An 18240-nucleotide genomic window follows, 5' to 3' on the forward strand; every position below is an offset into this window, starting at 1 on the left:
AGCAGCTCAAGGAGAGGGGCCAACGGCACAGGCAGTTTCAGGACCCTCAGCAGGTGCAGAGCATTAAACCCAGCTCTCCAGAAGATGCGATTCCAGAATTAGCCCAGAAGTGAAATGGGTGAGACAGAAGAGCTTCCGGCAGAAAGGTTTCTATGCATCTTATGCCTGTAGAGAGCTTCAGGGCCTCTGCAAAGGGCAGGCCCAGCCAGCGCACTGAACTGAGCCCGCAGAGGCTGGCACGGACAGAGAGAGCCACGGGCTCGGCTCATCCCGCCAGCTGCATGCCAGAGGACCTGACCCGGACAGGAGAAGCCAGCGCCCATGTGCCTGAGCAGCAGTCAGCTCTGCAGCCAGCCTCCTGCAGAGGCGGCACCACCCCCAAACGCCGACAGAGATCCCGCCGGGAACGCCCACAATGTCCCGCAGGCCCCAAGCCTCACCTGGTCCAGGATGTGAGAATTGGGGATCTCATTCTTCAGCCTCCATGCCACCCCAAAGTGTGACTCAGGGGAGTCGAATCTGGCATTGGTGGGTGTCCGCACAATCTCGGCCCCCAGGGCCCGCAGGACGTCCACCTGCAGAGGAAGCCGCTGCCTTTACCCACCCGCCAGGCTGCTGCTCAGGGGCAGGGGTCCCTGGGAGACGGCCCTGCCCAGCCCGCCTACCTTCTCCATGCTCATCTTCTCCGGCATCACGATGATGCAGCGATAGCCCTTCACGGCGGCAGCCAGGGCCAGCCCGATCCCTGGGGACAGCACACAGGGTAAGGGGGACCACGGTGCCCTGGACCCTGCCCCGTGCACCTGCAGCCCCACCCCCAGCCCCTAAGGCCTGGGAAACGGCCCTGCAGGATCCCAGAAATGCCCACGTCATCCACTTCTGCCCCCCAGTGAGGGGAGGAGAGAGAATGCTGGAGGTAGAAACAAAGAGGCAAGTGAGCTCAGAGAGGAGGAGCAGGGGGAGAACGCAGGTGGACTCCAATTCCTCCAGCTGTGGCTGGGTCCAGGCCGGGTCCTGAGCACTGCAGGAGATGATGAAACCCACACAACGAGAGCAATAAGAGCCAACACGGTGGAGCTCACTGTGAAAACCCCGGATCCTTCGAGAAACTGAATGACCCTGAGGGGATTAAAGGTCAGCAAGCCTTCCACTCCCACCCTGGCCCAGAGGGCACAGGCCTGAGGTGCCTCCTCCCTGGTTCCAGACAGGTCACAGGGCCACCATCCAGAGACAGAGCGTCGGGCCCAAGAGCATGGCTGTCAAGCCTGGAGACCTAATGGAGTCCGCCCGCTGGGTTGCACACTCGCTTGGGACCTGTCGCTCCTTCACTTCTGAAATGGGAACGTCCGTCACGCCGGCCCCCCACCGTATGTTGGAAGCACATAACTTGTCCTGTCTCCCGGGTTTCCAGCTGGAGGGGAGTTCCGCCCAGGATGAATGGCGCCTCCAGTCTCACCCCTCTGATGGAGATGAGATTTAGATGAGATTGTGGACTTAGAGTAGATGCCGGAATGGGTTAGGACCTTTCGGGGCTGTTGAGATGGGAGTGAGTGTATTTCGCATGAGAGAAGGACAGGAACTCAGGGGGCTAGACAGCAGAGTGTTATGGACAGAACTGTGTCCCCCAAATTCATACGCTGGAGTCCTAACCCCAGCACCCCAGTGTCACTGCATCTGCACACAGTCTTTGAAGAGGCGATCAAGGTTACATGAGATCATACGGGGGGCCCTAATCTCATATGTCTGGTGTCCTCATAAGAGACCAGGAGACACACACACAAAGGGACGACCAGGTGAGGACGCAGGGAGAAGACGGCGTCTACAAGGAGAGGCCTCAGGAGACACCTGGATGGTGGACTCCAGGCCCCAGAACTGTGAGAGAACCAGTCTCTCTGGTTGGCTGAGCCCCCAGGCTGTGGCAGTTGCCACCTCCGCTCTGGGACATGAAGACACACTTTCAGTCCCAGCGTAGCTGCTCGTGAAGACCCCAACATCATCGACGCAGGCCTGGGTGGCAAGATGTCAGGGAGGCGGGCTCCTGCACACCAGGGGCTGAGGAAGCTGCCAGGAAGGAAGCCAGCGCACGTGGCAGCAGGTCACCCCAGGCCAGGGGACCCTCCTGGCTTGTTCAGCACCCACCTGTGTTCCCGGATGTCGGCTCGATGATCGTGTCCCCAGGCTTTAGAATCCCAGCCCGCTCGGCATCCTCAATCATCCTCACAGCGATGCGGTCCTTCACACTCCCGCTCGCATTGAAGAACTCACACTTGGCCACTGGGAGCCAGAGAGGAATCACGAGGAGGAAGAGGCCGTGAGCCCAGACTGGTCCTGCTCTCCCTCCCCAGGACCTGACGCCCCCCGGGAGGCAGAGACAGGCCGGGTCTTTCTGGTTCTGTAAATTGTCCCCTCTCCATTGCCACCTCCCACCTGCACCTGCACGAGGGTGCTTGCCCCTCGGAGCCTCTCCCACCCGCCCATCCCACCTGCCTTGGACGTCGTGGCAACTCCGAGCGAATGAGACAGAAGCATCCCAAGCAGCCCCCGCTGGGTGGATGGATCAGAACCCCCCTCCCGAGGGGCAGCCCAGTCCCAACAGTGACTTGTTGGCGTGAAAGGGCCGCTGAGTTGAGCCCCTGAATGCGGGGCAGATGGCCCAGCCGTACCCAACGGCCCTGCCAAAGACTTGACATCCTGCAGCCATGGCCCCTGGATCACAGCTCCTGACCTGCACACCCTGCAGGCCTCCTCCCATCGTCCTCCTCCCCTGGGACAAAGGCACAGTGACACAGGGCTCTCTGCTCTCCCCAACCTGGCCGACGAGACATCCTCTCCTGGGCCCAGGCCTTTGCTTCTGTCTTTCCTTGTGGGAGGACACCCTCCCATCCCTTAGAAAGATGCCGTGTTTGTAAAGGGGGAGACACTGCATCCCACGAGACTGGGAGGACCCAGGGCCGGCCAACAGCAAAGGAAAACCACCCTCCTCCTGGTTCGTCCCGGTTTTGAAATCCCACCACTGGACAGACTTTCTCTCCCAGAAGCAGGAGAGGGCCCGGCAGGGACAGTGTGCATGTGTGCACATGTGTGTGGGCTCCCCAGTGCCTGACCGCTCAGCAGGACCCACGCCCAGGACCTTTCCAGCTCCCACACTGGAAAGACTTAGTCAGACAATTCTGGCTCTCCCCTGGGAAGGCCAGCATGCAGCCGGGATCTGCGCTGACCTGTCTGAGCCTTGGTTTGTCCATCTGTAAAGTGGAAACACTGACACCTACTTCAGGGGCTACTGCCAAGCTGATGCAGCAGGCCGACTGCACTGGGCACTAGTTAATGGTCTCTACTATCTGATAAATAGCACAGAGCAGGCGCCCCTGGGCTGGGATGGTCTCCTGGGGCCATTCATGCAGTCTGCATGTCCAGCCGTGCCGGGGGGTGTGGACTGCTCATTGCTTCTCAGAAGAGTCTCTCTCCAGAGGGTTGGGGGGATCATCTGAGGATGATGCCCCAGGGGAACCAGCCATCATGGCCGTAGCCCTCCCCCGGTGGTGCCACTCCCAACAAGCCGACCCTGAGGGCCTGCTCATGCCCACCCCACGCTCTTCTGGTCTGTCCCCTCCAGCTCACTTTGCCCAGCCCACTACTCCTGCTCCTCCTCTGTGGCCTCTTCACCTGCCACTTCCTCTGTGACAAAGTTGAAGTCTACTGGGCTCCATGTCGGTGAAGAAACCCCCCACTCTCTGTGTTCCCGGAAACAGCTTCCTGCAAAGAAGCTCCTTCCCCATATGACTGAGGTAAGATTCCCAGGTGACCCCCTTGTTTACCTAGGACAAGGCCAGACACGCCCCCAAATTCCCACTCTTTGTCTCATAAATGACAGATGAACTGTCTGTGCCCACAAAAGGAGCCTAACACAGAGGTAACCACTTCTGCCCAGTGGATGCCTGAGACCCCTCATCTCAGAACCCGTCCCGTGGTCCCACAGCCCAGCGGGAGCTGGTCTATCCTCCCCAGAGAAGTCTAAGGTGGAATAGCAGCTCCTCGGGTCTGGGGTCCCCCTCCTGCCACAGCTGAGTAGGGCCAGTCTGCTCTGCCTCCCGGGTCTGGGACGCTCTCTCCTTCATCCAGGGCTCGGCTCACGGGTCACCTGGTCCCAGAGCGGCCAGCTGTGTTATCCTGTCAGATCATCTTTGGATCGTACCTGAAGTGGTCTCCGTCCTTCATTAACCAGCTTGTTTCCTGGACTCTCTGCCCCCAGGAGGGTCTGAGGGGCCCCCGCCACCCAGGGCCACCAAGTCACTGCTGGGCCAAGGGTAGGACAGAGGATCTGGGTACTCACGGAGCTCGCACTTCAGGCCAAACTTCTTCCCGATCTTATTGATTCTCACCAAGGGGGTATCCCCAATTTTATGCAGGATATCTGGCAAGATTTCAGAGGCTTTCAGCCTAAAACAGAGGAATCCATGATTACTCAGAAAACAAATCAAAACAGGACCAGCCTTGGCTGTCCAGCACATTGTTCTAAATAAATCAAGAAATAAACCAAAGAGTCAGCTTTAATGTGGGAGCTGAGTGGTGAGGACACACACCTACACATGGATGGAAGGTCACAGTCACATTCGCACACACATGTGCGCATGAGCATGGGAGCTCGCCTGGAAACCTACGGAAACGAGCAGCGTCTGCAGCTCAGGTGAGGCTGCCGCACCGACGCTGTTCCCCGGGTTTGAAAATGCACTGCGGTCACTTAGGACGGTTTCGGGGGCAGCTGGGTGATCGGGGCACAGGACTTATTATTTCTGCAACTTCTGGTGAGTGTTAAATTATTTCCAAATAAAAAAAGGTAAACTAAATGAACACTGACTTCAGGACAACAGGCCCCGGTCCGTCCATCTGGGACCTCCAATTCCTCTCAGCTCGCAGCACCTAAGCCCTGGGATGTCCCTTTGCTTTGAGGGAAAAACTGGTGGCAACCCCAGGGCAGAGCCTCAGACTGTGTGGTCACCAGGCAGTGACGGGGGCTGCAGAGAGCCACCCAGATGCCTGGCCTCACTCGGAAAGGGTGGGACACGGACGGTGTGAACAAAGACCCTGCCCGGGGTCACTGTCGCCCTTGGGGTCAGGGTCAGGACGAAGCCCGGGGGGGCCTCCAGGGTCACAGTGGGCTTCCTCCTCACGGGCCGTCTCCCTCACATTCCAGTTACCAGTCCCCTCCCCCCAGCTTCTTACACCCGACAAGCTGGGGGCAGGTGACAGGCAGGGGTGGGACAGCTGCAACTGGGCAGCATCTTGTTATGTGTGTGCAACTGTGATAGAGGTGTTTCCTGAATGGCCCCCATGAAGTTTCCTCTGTCGTCGCCCTCAGGGACCGCTGCCAATTCCACACTCTCTCCCTGTCTGTGCCAAGGAGGTGCTCACCAAACATTCATCCGGGAAGATGCACAACTGACCTGCGTTTCAGGACAGGCATTAGCTTCTCAGCCCCCTGATTTCTCAGTTACCTTTCCGCGGTTCTCAAACTCAAGGGAGCCCCATTCTCCGGCACAGGAACCCATTAACCCCTTAAATCGGCAGCCTCCTTGTGCAACCCCTAAGGTGATGATCCAGCTCCCCCGGGACCTGGGGCAGCTAGGGAACACTGCATTCCACCCCTCGGCCCAGACAGGTGGCTACACCCAGAGCTGGAATCCACTGCATCCTTCCAAGGTGGTGAGGAGTTAAACGGACACTGCAAGGCATGCTGGAGGCAGGCTCAGCAAAGAGGTGGGGGATGGGATGGTGGGGGGAGGGAGAGCCTGGGCCTGGGGCGAAGGGCTCCTGACCCCAGCCCTGGAGGGAGGCCGGGCCCTCGAAGCAACACCAGGGTTGACTCATCAACTAGATTAAGCCACAACAGGACACCTGTCAGGGAGGAACCCAGGGCTGGCAGGTGGCTGTCATCCCCCTTCCCCCACCTGCAGGGCAGGGCATGGAGAATTCTGGGGTCCTCACTCAGCACTGGGCCTTGTGGGGCGGCCACCTGAGAAGCTGGCCCGAGGTGCTCAGGGCAGCAGCCCCGGGAAGGAACTTACCAGGGAGGGGCCCGGAGTCAGCTTACCTCCACTGTGATTACTTTCACAGCCCAGGAGGCCTCGGGAGGCTGACCCCACAGCATCTTAGAACAAACCCAAACTCCTGACCAGGGATGGGGCCCTGCCTGGCCCTCCCACTCCACAGCCCCTCCTCTCTGCTGCTTCCACTCTGGTCCTCTTTCTAAACCCACCCTCCCTCGGAACTCGCTGGAATCCCCTCCCCCCAATATCCACACAGCTGCAGCCTTCCGCCTCTCCAGGTAGCAGTTCTGAGGCCGTCCCCAGGCTCCCAGGCCCGTCACTACTCCCACCATCAGGCTCCCTACGACCAGCTCCTGCAGGGGACCTTGGTCTAGTGTCCTCCTCACAGATGAGCCTGAGCCCAGCTCCCTGAGAACCGTCTGCCTGAACCGGGACACGTGCTTCCTAGATGGAACAGCAACCCCTGCAGAGCTTTCTAGAGGGCTAATTCCACCACTCTGTGAAGGGTAGATGCAACAGGATTTATGACCTGGATAGGATAGTGTCTTTCCAGCCCAGGCCCGAGGGTTAGAAGCTCACAGGAGCCCTGGGGGATCTGGGTCTCTTCTCGACCTGCCCCGACTCCAGCAGCCACACCTCAGCCTCGCACAGGCTTTCTGCCCACTGCCCCCATTTGTTTCGGAGTGACGGCTCATCCCACCCATTGGCAGCCAACTCGGCCTCCTGAGCTGCCAGCACCCGGAGGCATTTAATGTTCGGAGCGTCTGGATTTGCAGATCTTCATTCCTATTACGGGCCCACTGAGGAGCGCATCTCCCTACCCGCTCCCAGATTGGATGTTAAAATCAATGATCATAAACACGGGCAGAACAGTGTATACGGAGTAAGAGTCAGACATCCAAAAGGCATGTTCTTTGACTCCTTCGTCCTACTTCTGGGAGATTATTCTAAGGAAATCAAGATCATCCTAAGACTTGGCGAGCGTGGTTTGAGTTTCACGATGATCAGGCATTTGTGTCTTTTTTGCCTCCCCGCGATCGATCTCCTGCACCTGGAACATGGCCCAACGATGGCAGGTGATCAATCAAGTCATTGATGCACTGACAAAACGGACGTGGCGTTTCCTACTGCAGTTCACAAGAAGAGAACTGCAAACATCTAAACGCCCAACAGATGGCTTAAGAGTTAGTTTATTCACCCAACAGTCTCTGTGCAACCACGAAAAGAGCCCACCATAGAAAAGTATTTCCTGCCCAGGAGAATGGTTACGACCTAGAGTTACGTAGAGAAGTGCAGGCATGAGGCTAATTACTGAAAACACGAGCACACACCTCAAACGCGAGCGTGCAGCCAGACACTCTGGATTGGAAACCTCACTCCTATCCGTCACTCAAAGTGTGTGACCTGGGCACATCCGTCTACTGATTCAGCATCTGCTCTTTTTAGGCACTGACCTAGGTGCTGGCCACAGGCACACAAGCCCTGGCCTTTCTGGGCCTTGGGTGACTCATCTGTAAAGTGCCTCGCGCCATCGCACCACCCATCCAGAGTGATTACAAGGAGGGGGGTCACACCCCAGGTCCACCCGGCCGTGTGGCCTCCATATAACAAACTCTTCCCCTCCAGGTTAGGGATGGACTGTGTCGGGATCATAAACAGGGACTTACGAGGGAGCATGGTGATGTGGAGAGTCGGCGCTCAGGCTGCCCAGCTGCCAGGAGCACTTGCTGGGGGTATTCGGGAGGATCCATGAGCACGCCTTGGCTTCCTTGTCCTCTGTGGGTTCCTCCTCCAGGTGTGCCTTTGAGAGGTGGGGACACTCTGCACACCCTCCTTCGGCTTGGGTTGTCTCGGAAGGCATGCTGGGATCTGTCAAAGGGAGGGGAGTAGACGCTGGTTTAGCTCACCTCCAACAGTGCCGAGGAACCTGCTCTGACGTGGTTGCATCCAGGGAATTCTGCTCAGCCACCCCCTCTGAGTCGGGGGCTCCACTCATTCAAAGAGCTCAGAAAGAACAGGCGTAAAACGAAGGCACCAGCTGCGGTGGACAAGAGTTCAGGGGTTTCTCAAAAGGCTAAACACAGAACTACCACGAGACTCAACAGTTCCCCTCCCAGGCATGTATCTAAACAAATGGAAACAGGTGTTTGCACACCATGTTCACAGCAGCATTATTCACAACAGCCAAAATGTGGAAGCAAGCCAAGTGTCCATCCGGGGATGAATGGATGAAGAAAATGTGGTATATCCACACACTGGAACATTATTCGGCCATAAAACAGCAATGAAGTTGAAAATCTTGTTAATATGCGTGTGCGTGTACAGGTGTGCACACACAAAGATGACTGCGCAGGGGGTGGATATGTTATCTGACTTGATTGTAGTGATCTTCTCACCATGTATACAAAAACCAAGGTGGACGCCGTAAATCATACCATTTTATATGGCAAAGATATCTCACTAAACTTGTTTTAAAAAGACTATTTATATGATAGAAATAATAAGAGGAAAATGGAGATAATAATAAATATATTTTCACCTTAAAAAATAAAAGGAATGAAGTTTTGATATACGCTACCACACGTGTGGGCCTCGAAAACGTTCTGCTTAGCGAAATAAGCCAGACCCAGAAGGACACTTCTGTATGATTCCACCTACATGAGGTCCTGGATTCATAGATGGGAAGTAGAATCGAGATCACCAGCAGCTGGGGTGGGGGGTCACTGTCGAATGGGTACAGTCTTTGTTAGAGATGATAGAAAGTTTTGGCTACAGATAATGCTGACGGCTGCACACTGTGAGTGTACTTAACCCTACTTACATATGGTTAGCATGATAAATTGTGCGTTACGCCTATTTTATCGCAATTTTTAAAAATCATGTGGAACCTTAAAATAGATGAGACAGGAAACAAATCAAAACAAGGAAAGAAAAGGCGGGCCCATACTCAACGGTGAGGCTGCAGCCCTGCCACTGCGGACCGGCCGCTCTTCGGAAAGACCCTGTGCTGCCTCCTCTGACCCCACCCTGGAAGGAAGCCCAGGCCACCGCTAAACGCAGCCACCACTCTCAGACCGAGGACTGCAATTCACCCCAGTTCAGACTCGGGAAGGAGACGTGACAATCGAATGTAATGAGGCCCCCTGGATGGAATCCTGGAGCGGAAAGAGGATAAAGGAAACTGAGGAAATCTGAGCAAGGATGGACTTCAGTTAACAGTAGCGAGCAGTAATTGTAGCAGAGGTGGCACATTCATATAAGACGTTAAAACTCGGGGCAACTGAGTGTGAGGGGCAAGGATGTGGGAATCCTCTGTGCTACCTTCTCAATTTTTCTGTAAATCTAAGACTGCTCTCAAAACTCTCTAAAAGACAAAAAAATAAAGACTCTAGAGCCCTGTGGGCTTGGAGGAGCTCCTGCTGGGGGAGGTGGCTCAGGGTGGTCTCTGAGGAAGCAGGAGGGACCCCAGCCCCAGCCTTGTACCTCCTCTGCTCCCCAGGACACTTCGGAGGCACTTTTGCTGTGAAAAGGTCGAGCGGCCCAGGCGGAACTGAACTGAAGGCACACGTGCTGCTCATGTGCAGGTTAAATCTGCTGGGGGGCCGGCTCACTTTCTGCAGCCCCCCGCCCACCCAGGGTCTGCTGGCCATCAGCAAGGAGGGAGGTGGCCCCAGCTGGTTCCCTTTCTTCCAGCGCGGGTGACCAGATGCAGACCTGCGCCCCGCAGATGACCACAGATGCCCAGGCCAGAGCCTGACCACGAGGGAGGCAGTGACCTCCCTACCCTTTGCCATTTGCACTCCTTCCAAATTCACCAGGCTTTCCGGGGGAATCCAGCTTCCCAGTCTTTCTGCCCCACTCGTCCTAGAGCGGGGGTTCTTTCTGGTCTCGGGATCACGCTCTTCTTTTTCTGAGGTTCGGGTCCCCCTGAAACCATGCAAGGATGTCCCGCGTCTTTCTCCTCCGCCCTTTTAAAGGGCTCCACCCTAAGCGGAACAGCGACTTCTCTCCGGGTGCGCCCGGGTGGCCCGCAGGGAGGGGCTTCTCCCATCCCGCAAAGCCCCCTCGTCCAACGCCTCCCTCCCCATCCGAGGCCCGCAGCCCACGCCCCCCGCCCCCCACTCCCGCGGCCAGAATCCCGCGTAGCCAAGCCCAGTAGACGCTGCACCCGCGCGCCTTCTTTTTGGCTACTTGCCTCGCCGGGCTCAACCTCCGGCAAGGTAAGGGGCAGCTGGGAACACAGGTCGCAGCCGACTCAGTCTCACAAGAACCCAAAGGCCATCGGTGGGACGCTCGCACGGCGATCCGGGTCCAAACCCGCGAGCTCCGGCCCGCCCGGCCCAGCTCGGCTCTCCCGGGCCACAGCGCCTGGCGGGCGGACGCACGTGCGTCCGGGTAAGGCGGCCTCACCTGGAGCCGCCCGGCTGGCTCCCGCCGCGCCTTCAACCGCAAGAGCCTGCCGGGGTCATGACGCCGCCAAGGGCACGCTGCCCCCTGCACGCGCGCACCCGCCCGCCGAGAGGGCGCGGGTCAGGGCCTGAGGTGTGGACGGTAGCGTTCGTCTTACAAGATGGGAGGTTTTCGGAGGCAGATCGAGACCCTGCAGTCGATCTGGACACCGCTGGGGTCACCCGGCTTCGGGAGGGGCACTTTGGGTCACCCCCAGGTGATCCTGGGGAGGCTGAAACTTTTGCGCTCCCGCCCCTCCCCCACAGCCCCCTCCAGCTCCCCAGCTCAGCTCAGCTGAGACTCGCCCAGGGTTCGGAGATGTGGGGGATTGCAAGGCACCTTCCCTTCACCCCCTGAGAACGTGCCCGGGACAGGGCCCCGCGTGCCCTGCGCCCCTTTTCCCCACGGCCACCCACCTCGCGTGCCGCTCGCCCAACTCCGTCAATGTTTACCCCCACCCCATTCAACAGGCGGAAAAGAGCAATTTGTGAAGCGGCCATTTCCCATCCAAAATGCAGCGAAAAATCAATGATTGGCACCGTGACGGCGCATCTCCCAAAGAATTCCCTCCCCGGGTCCCAGCTGGACGCTCCCGCTCGCAGCGCTCCCGGACCGCTCCGCAGCCGCGGGGGTTGAGTGGGGGCCGGGGCCACGTGCGCGCTGAACCTCCGGCTTCAGGACCATCTGGATGCGCTGGAGGGGGAGGGTCCGGGGCGCGGGGCGCGCCGGCTTAGCTCCGCCGCGTCCAGAGGCAGATGATGCAACTCTGGGGGAGGAGTGGGGCGACCCGGGAACCCACGGCCGGACCCCAGCCCGACTCCTCCGCCCAGAATGGAGCGGGTCTCGGCCCAGCGGGTGCGCACTTGGACGGTCGCGCGGGAAAGGGGAAAGCTGGGCGAGTTTGGGCGCGGCGAGCTGGACGCTCGACAGTTGTGGGCGGAGAAGAGACCCCGGGGCCGGCCGGCCTGGCGGGGACCCAGCGGCCGACAGGCGCCGCCGCCGCGCTCGTCTCGCTCGGAGCTGCCCCACCCCCGCCCGCCCCTCTGCCCAGGCGCTGGCCCGCCCCGCCCCACATCCCATCCCCACCCTTGGAACCCGCCCTCGTTACTGCGGGACCCAGCCCTCTCCCAGACCCTCTATCCGCCCCTGGGATCCCGCCTCCACCCCACCCCCACTGCCGCGCCCACATCCCCCACTCCCTATTGACGAAACCGGGGGTCCCCGTCACCCTCTTTGACCCTCCAACCTTCAGGATCCCCGCCCGCTCCTGCCCCCAGATCTCGGCCCGTCCCTCCCCTCCCCGTTCTCCTGGCCTCCGCCGTCCCCCGAGACCCCCTCCCATCCCTCCCCTCTCCTATCCTGGCCCATCCCTCCTCTTCTCGCTCTCCTCGCCCTGGTCCCCAGGACCCCGCCCGCCCCTCCGCCCGGACTCCGGCCCATCCCTCCCCTCCCCCCTGCCCCGCGACCCCAGCCCGGTCTGCTCTTCACCCCGCGCCCCACCCCGCCCCGAACACCCAGTGGACCCGCGGAGTCCAGGCGTGGTGCGAACGCTCTGTATCGGGCGTCCGGATGCTTTTACTTGGTTACCTGCTCGCTCTGCGGAGCGTAATGAATATTTATTGATGAGTTTTAAAGCATGCGGCCTCGGGGGGAAGGACGGGTAGGGCCTGCCGGCCCCTCGCGCCCGCCCTGCACCCGCGGCCTCCGGACCCCCGGGTTCAGATCGCTCCGGGCGCCACAACCCGGGCGCCGAGAGCGCTGGGCAGGCGGCGCGCCCTGGGCGCTCAGCACCCAGGCGGGGACCCGCCTCAGCGGCGGCTGAGCAGAACTCCCTTCCGGCCCTGGGCTTGCAGGTGCCCGGAATACTCAGTGTCCCGCCGTCTGAGCTCCCTGTCTGCTGGGCCCGGGACCGCTGCCGCGGGGCAGGGAAGGCCCTGAGCCCGAAGTCCAGAGCCGCCTAGAACAGAGATGTCACGCAGGCTCTCCCCATCAACCGGACCCCAGGGGCTGCGGGAGGACGGTGCCCCGGGCCCTGGGAGGGCCGGAGCTCACAGTATTCCAAACCCACGTGCTCTTGACTTGTAAGGAGCCCACATCTCGAGGTGACTGCGGCGGAAGGGAGGACCCCTGACCCCTGAGTTTCTCGGGCACCTGGAGTGACTGGCAGTGGAGGGAGGTGCCGCCCAGCCGGGCACAGGGAGGCGCAGAGGTATTTACCAAGCACCTTGTGCTTCCGCTTCATCCCCAATTACTTAGCAAGCCCGCGCCACGGGCCCGCCTTTGTACCAGCCCTGAAACAGCGGGAATCCAGACAAACCGGGCCCCACCGCTGCGCTGTTCCCATTCCGGCCGACAGGCTCAACCACACTGTCATTTTATAATAAAATTTCCACGAATGAGAACTGATGTGAGGAGCGACGAAGCCGGCAACGAGGGGAAGAGACGGGAATGGGACCTGGTCTTAGATGAGGCGGTGAGAAGTCCTCTGGACAGGCACTGGTGCGGAGACCTGAGGAGCCACGTCTTGCTCTTGGGGAGGAACGCTGCAGCCATGAGAAGTGCGGGGGCAGGAACAAGCTCAGGGGGCTAGAGGAAGGTGGGAAGGTGACGTGGTTAAAGTTGGGGGGGGGGTCAGGGCGGGGCAGGGGAGGCTCCTGAGGGCCTGTAGGCCAGGGGCATCTGGGCTTGAGCCTCGGGGAGGGGACGCCCTTGGAGGGTTTCCTGCTGCGGAGGTTTTGATTATGCTCTGAATTATTTTATCTTGGCATCACTTCAGACTGTGTCAAAAAAGTGGCAAGAATAGTGTAAGGATTCCCAGATTCTCAAATGTTAGACTTTTACCAACCCCTGGAAACTGTGAGTGGGACCTTATTTGCAAATAGGGTCTTGGAGGATATAATCAACTGAAGATGAGGTCACACTGGGTAAGGGACGGGAGTGCTAAACCCAGTATGACTGGTGTCTTCATAAAAACAGAAATGGACGCGGGCCCACGGAGAGGAGGAGGCCATGTGAAGACAGAGGCAAAGATGGAGTCCGTGGCCAAGGCAAGCGCTGCCAGCACCACCAGGAGCTGGAGGGGCAGAAAGACCCTCCCTGGAGCCTTCGGAAGGAGCAAGGTCCTGCTGACACCGCCAGAAGCGAGAGACAGCAAATTTACGTGTTTTAAGCCATCCGTGTTTGTGGTAGTTTGTTATGGCAGCCCAAGGACCACAAAAAGAAAAATTAAAAAAGATTTTTGACATGATTTCTGACTGTCAGACAAGTGGCAAGAAGAGTACAAAGAATTCCCAGATGCGCTACAACCAGATTTTCCAAATGTTAGATTTTTATTACATTTGCTTTGTACTTCTCTGTCTCTGTCTGTGTCTCTCTCTCTACATATAATATCGATCTAAGTATCCATCATCTATTTATCTGTCATCTATCCATCTGGTTTTTCTGAATGGTTGACAGTAAGTTGCAGACAGGATGTCTGTTTATCCCTAAAGACTTCAGTGTGTATTTCCTAAAAACAGAGATGTTTTCTGTAACCACAATACAACTGTCAAAATCAAGAAGCTAAAACTGCTTTAAAGAAAATAAAGTCTTAAAAAAATAAACACACAAAAAGGTCAACATTGCTACAAACCTATGATCTAATCAACAGACCTTACTCAGACTTTGCGAATAGTCTCAACAGTGTCCTTTATAGCAAATCCACCCTCGGTGGCCGTGTTTCTCTAGTCATTCTTTGTATTAAGACACTCACATTTTTGAAGTGTACAGGGGAGACATTTTTCCTCGTGGTTAGACCCAGGGGATGCGCTTTTGCTGGAAGACCACGGGAGGGATGCTGAGTGACTGTCTGTGACCTGTCGGGCACCCGCTGTGTGTCCCATCTCTGGCAGTGTTAACCTGGGCCACTTAGTTAAGGTGCTGTCTGCCAGCTTTCTCCACTGTTGCTTTTGTTAGTAGTAGCAAAACTTACCGTTTTTACTATTTGCCACTGATAAGTATCTGTAGGGAGATACTTTGAAACTATGTAAATACTCTGTTACTTCGCAAACTCTCACTCTCTAGTTTTAACATCCTTGGATGATTTGTGTCGGAACCACTTTAGACTAAAATGGTTGCCAAGTGGTGATTTTTCTAATTCCATCATTTCTTTTATATTTATTGTTTGGCACTCAACTATAAGGGTTTTTCTTCTCCCTCCATCATTTATCTATTCATTTTTGTATACCAGTTGGATTCATAGATTTTTTTAAAACATATTTTACCATTGAAAGCGCACAACCCAGTGGTTTTTGGTATACAAACAATAATATTTAGTATTCATGGAGTTGTGCAACCATCATCACAATTTAATTTTAACATTTGCGTCACTCCAAAAAGACACCCTGTACCCATTAGCAGTCACTCCCCATTCCCCCTCCCAACCTCCCAGCCATAGGTAAAACATAGCTCCTTGTTTGCATTTCTAACAGATTCATGGATTCCGGCTTTATTAAATAGGTTACAATCTTTCACTATCATTATTTTGATGTTAAAATGGCCCCTGATCAGGAATCAAGCTGGACCCTGTGTTTTTTTGTCATTTCCCATCATTCTTTGAGCACCTCCTGTTTTCTGGCACAACAAGATGGTTCGGGCTCATCTTGGTTTTCCCAGGCCCAGTCTGGGGATGGGACATTTCTCCAATGGGTGCTTGTTAGGGGCTGAACTGTGTCTTCCCCAAATTGGTATTTTGAAGTCCCAAACCCCATACCTAAGAATGCAGCTGTGTTTGTAAAGTCTTTAAAGAGGCGATAAGTGAAAATGAGGCCATTAGGGTGACCAGGACTCTCTCCTTGACCAACTTTGGTGGGGCCCCTCTGAACCTTCTTCTCCACTAGCCCCGCCCCCTGCTCCCCTTCTCTTGGGCCTGCCCAGCCCAGTTTTGGCAAGAATCCTGCTAAGTCAGTTTAGAGAGCATCCCCTCCCCCATTGATATTGAATCACTGTGATATCTGATCAAGTGCCTCACCTTTGAGGTAGAAGTTCTCAGTCTGCCTTTAACAAGATTCTTATTAGGTCAGTTTAGGAAGAACCCACCTAGCTTTGATGTCTCCTTGTAATTTTCCATGCGCTGACCCCCCACCCCGACCCCAGTCCATGGCCACAAATCTCCAGCCGTCCTTGTTGCATTCAGAGTTGAGCCCCATGCCCCCCTGCATTGCGGTATGCTGATTGCAATTGTCTCGAATAGAGTCTTCCTTACCATTTTAACAAGCATCAGAATAATCTTTTCTTTAACAAGAGTAGGGTCCTGTTTAAACAACAGACATTTATTTCTCACCGTTCTGGAGGCTGGAAGTCCAAGATCGAGGTGCTGAAGATCCGATGTCTGGCGAAGGCCCCCTTCCTGCTTGTGGATGCGAGGTAGGGTTGAAGGAGAACCAGCTCTCTGGTGTCTCTTCTTATAAGGGCTGTAATCTCAATGTGGGGGCTCCACCCTCATGACCTCAGCACCTCCCAAAGGCCCCACCTGCTAATACTATCACATTGGGGGTTAGGATTTAGCATACAAATTTGGGGGTCGGGAGGGGTACAATATTCAGTCTGTAGCAGGCCCAAACCCAAACCTGACTGGTGTCCTGACAAGAAGACACAGGGTGCACCTGCACAGGAGAAAGGCACAGTGAGGACAGAGGGAGAAGGAGGCCATCCACAAGCCAAGGAGAGAGGCCTCAGGAGAAACCAACCCTGCTGACACCTGGACCTTGGACTTCCAGCCTCCAGAACTGGGAGAGAATAAATGTCCACAATGATGGTGTTTGTTGCTACCCCACCCAAGGTCCCTAAGGGCCAGCAGAAGGGTGTGAAGCTCAGCAACTGGCAGGTGATTGAGGCAGATGAGGGAGGTGTGTCTGGGAGATACAGGACCCGAGGCTGCGTCTTCCAGGTACAGAACAGGGCGGGAAGAAATGTTTCTGCACCCACAGGATAACAAAGCAAACTGGAGAAGAGCTAATGGTAGGAGCAGCCTGCGCCTCTCCCACCCCCAGTTCCAGGCCTCAGAGGCAATGTCTTCGGTCATTTCTTTTTACAGCTGCCTGCCCGACCATGGTGGCACCCCCGTCCTCTTTGTGCCCCCCAGTCACGCAGTCTGTCCTTCACACAGTCAGAGGGACCCTCCTGAGCTGTAACCCATGGCACCCTTCTGCTCAGACCTCCCCTGGTGTCTGGTCTCCCCAGGAGCGCCCACAGTGTTCACTACAGCCTCCGAGTCTGGCTGACTTGGCCCCGTGTCGCCTGCTCCCTTACCTTCCCCTCTGCCTTGACCACTCTGCTCTGCCCACTACCTGTCCCTCAGACAGGCTGGCCCTGCTGGTCTCCCTGCCTCCAGCTGTCACAGGCAGCTCACTCCTTCCCTGCCTGGTGTCTCCCCCAGGCGCCAGCACCGGCCCTCCCCCAGACATCCTACATCCCTCTGCTCATCACCTCCTGACACCATTGACCTGTGTGTGTGTGACGGGTCCCCGAGCCCTTGTTTCTGTCGCCATGTGACATGCAGATGTGAGAATAGTGCCCGGCTCAGCCTCCCTGGGTACACCTCTGTCTGTCCTGAGACCCGGCTCCCTGACCTCAGCAGGGGCTGAGCTCTCAGTGTCAGGCACCTGCTCAGAGAGGCCTTCTCCCTCCCATTTTCTCCTGCCTCCAGCCCCTTCCTCTGATCTCTGTTCTTCTGTAGCACTGGTCACCTTCTGACACGTTCTCTCAGGGGATGGTCTTCTCTGCCTACCCGTGTCCGTCTTCCTCCAGTTGGTCTGTGCCCCAATGCGGCCACGTGTCCAGTGCTGTGCTGGGTACAGTGAGGGACAGCACCTCGCCTTTAGTAGCTGGGCACTTCCCCATGAAGGAGGCGACTCTTTGTGAACATTATTTTAAATAAGCATTGAATATACAGCAGTATAAATATACAGATTTACTTAGCCATTCCTCTGAGGTTGAACATTTAGGTTTCTCTTTCTTCAAAATCATTTACAAAAACAACCTGAAATAAATTTTCTAAGGCTGTTTCATGATACTGTCTGATTTCCCGCCAGAAAGCTTCTGTTGGATTGGTCTTTAGTTAGCTGCTTCAGTGTGTTGTATTTTCACGAGAGAGAGAAAAACAGGCTCCCCAGTGCACCGTTCCGTCTGAAGGCAGCAGAATGGAAGGGTCCTTGCTCACTCTAGACGGCAGGAGGGACGAGATGAGGCCCAGAGCCTGGAGCTGCAAGGCCGCCCCTCAGCCCACAGCCCTGGACGTCAGGGTCGAGGCCGTCGAGAGCTCACCCCCCAGCTGCTCCAGGGGCTGCTTCCTCGAGGGCCAGAGGTGTGGCAGCAGCGGGGGGGGGGGGGGGGGGGGGGTGCAGGTGCATCCCGCCCCTCTGGTCCTGAGGAAGCTGAGGGGATGGTCGTCTGCTCATGGACACTTGCAAGTCCACTGCAGCGATTGTGGGTGTCTGTAAACTGAATTCTTTATGTTAAGGATTTAAATACTTTTTAACTAAGTTACAAACAACACATTTAAACAGCAAGTGTAAAGTAATTTAAATGATAATATCCTTAAGGGTTCCTCTTGTGTTTCATATTATTTCTTTAAACACATCTGGTCTTTCCTTTCTGAATACAGTGACTTTTCTTAAAATTTTTATAGTGTGTGTATTCCTGAGGTTTAAAGTTAGATAGGGGAGAATGTGGGCCTGTCGCAAATGTTAGCATGTCGGGTTTGAGTTGT

General features: G+C 56.4%; 1 protein-coding gene across 1 annotated transcript in view; it reads right to left on the reverse strand.

The window, feature by feature from the left end:
• The window catches only part of LOC106829916 (cystathionine beta-synthase-like), a 31045-nt gene extending 15080 nt beyond the window's left edge, over positions 1-15965 (reverse strand). Inside the window, exons 1-6 of the mRNA XM_044751007.2 lie at positions 15814-15965; positions 7712-7913; positions 4331-4437; positions 2140-2274; positions 666-745; positions 441-575 (exon numbers count right to left, since the gene is read on the reverse strand). Of these exons, the coding sequence (XP_044606942.2) occupies positions 441-575; positions 666-745; positions 2140-2274; positions 4331-4437; positions 7712-7905 (651 nt within the window). The 5' untranslated portion in view covers positions 7906-7913; positions 15814-15965. The remainder of the gene's footprint in view (positions 1-440; positions 576-665; positions 746-2139; positions 2275-4330; positions 4438-7711; positions 7914-15813) is intronic.
• Between the last annotated feature and the right edge of the window lie 2275 nt (positions 15966-18240).

Source organism: Equus asinus, chromosome 18, assembly GCF_041296235.1.
Source record: "Equus asinus isolate D_3611 breed Donkey chromosome 18, EquAss-T2T_v2, whole genome shotgun sequence".
Lineage (NCBI taxonomy): Eukaryota > Metazoa > Chordata > Mammalia > Perissodactyla > Equidae > Equus > Equus asinus.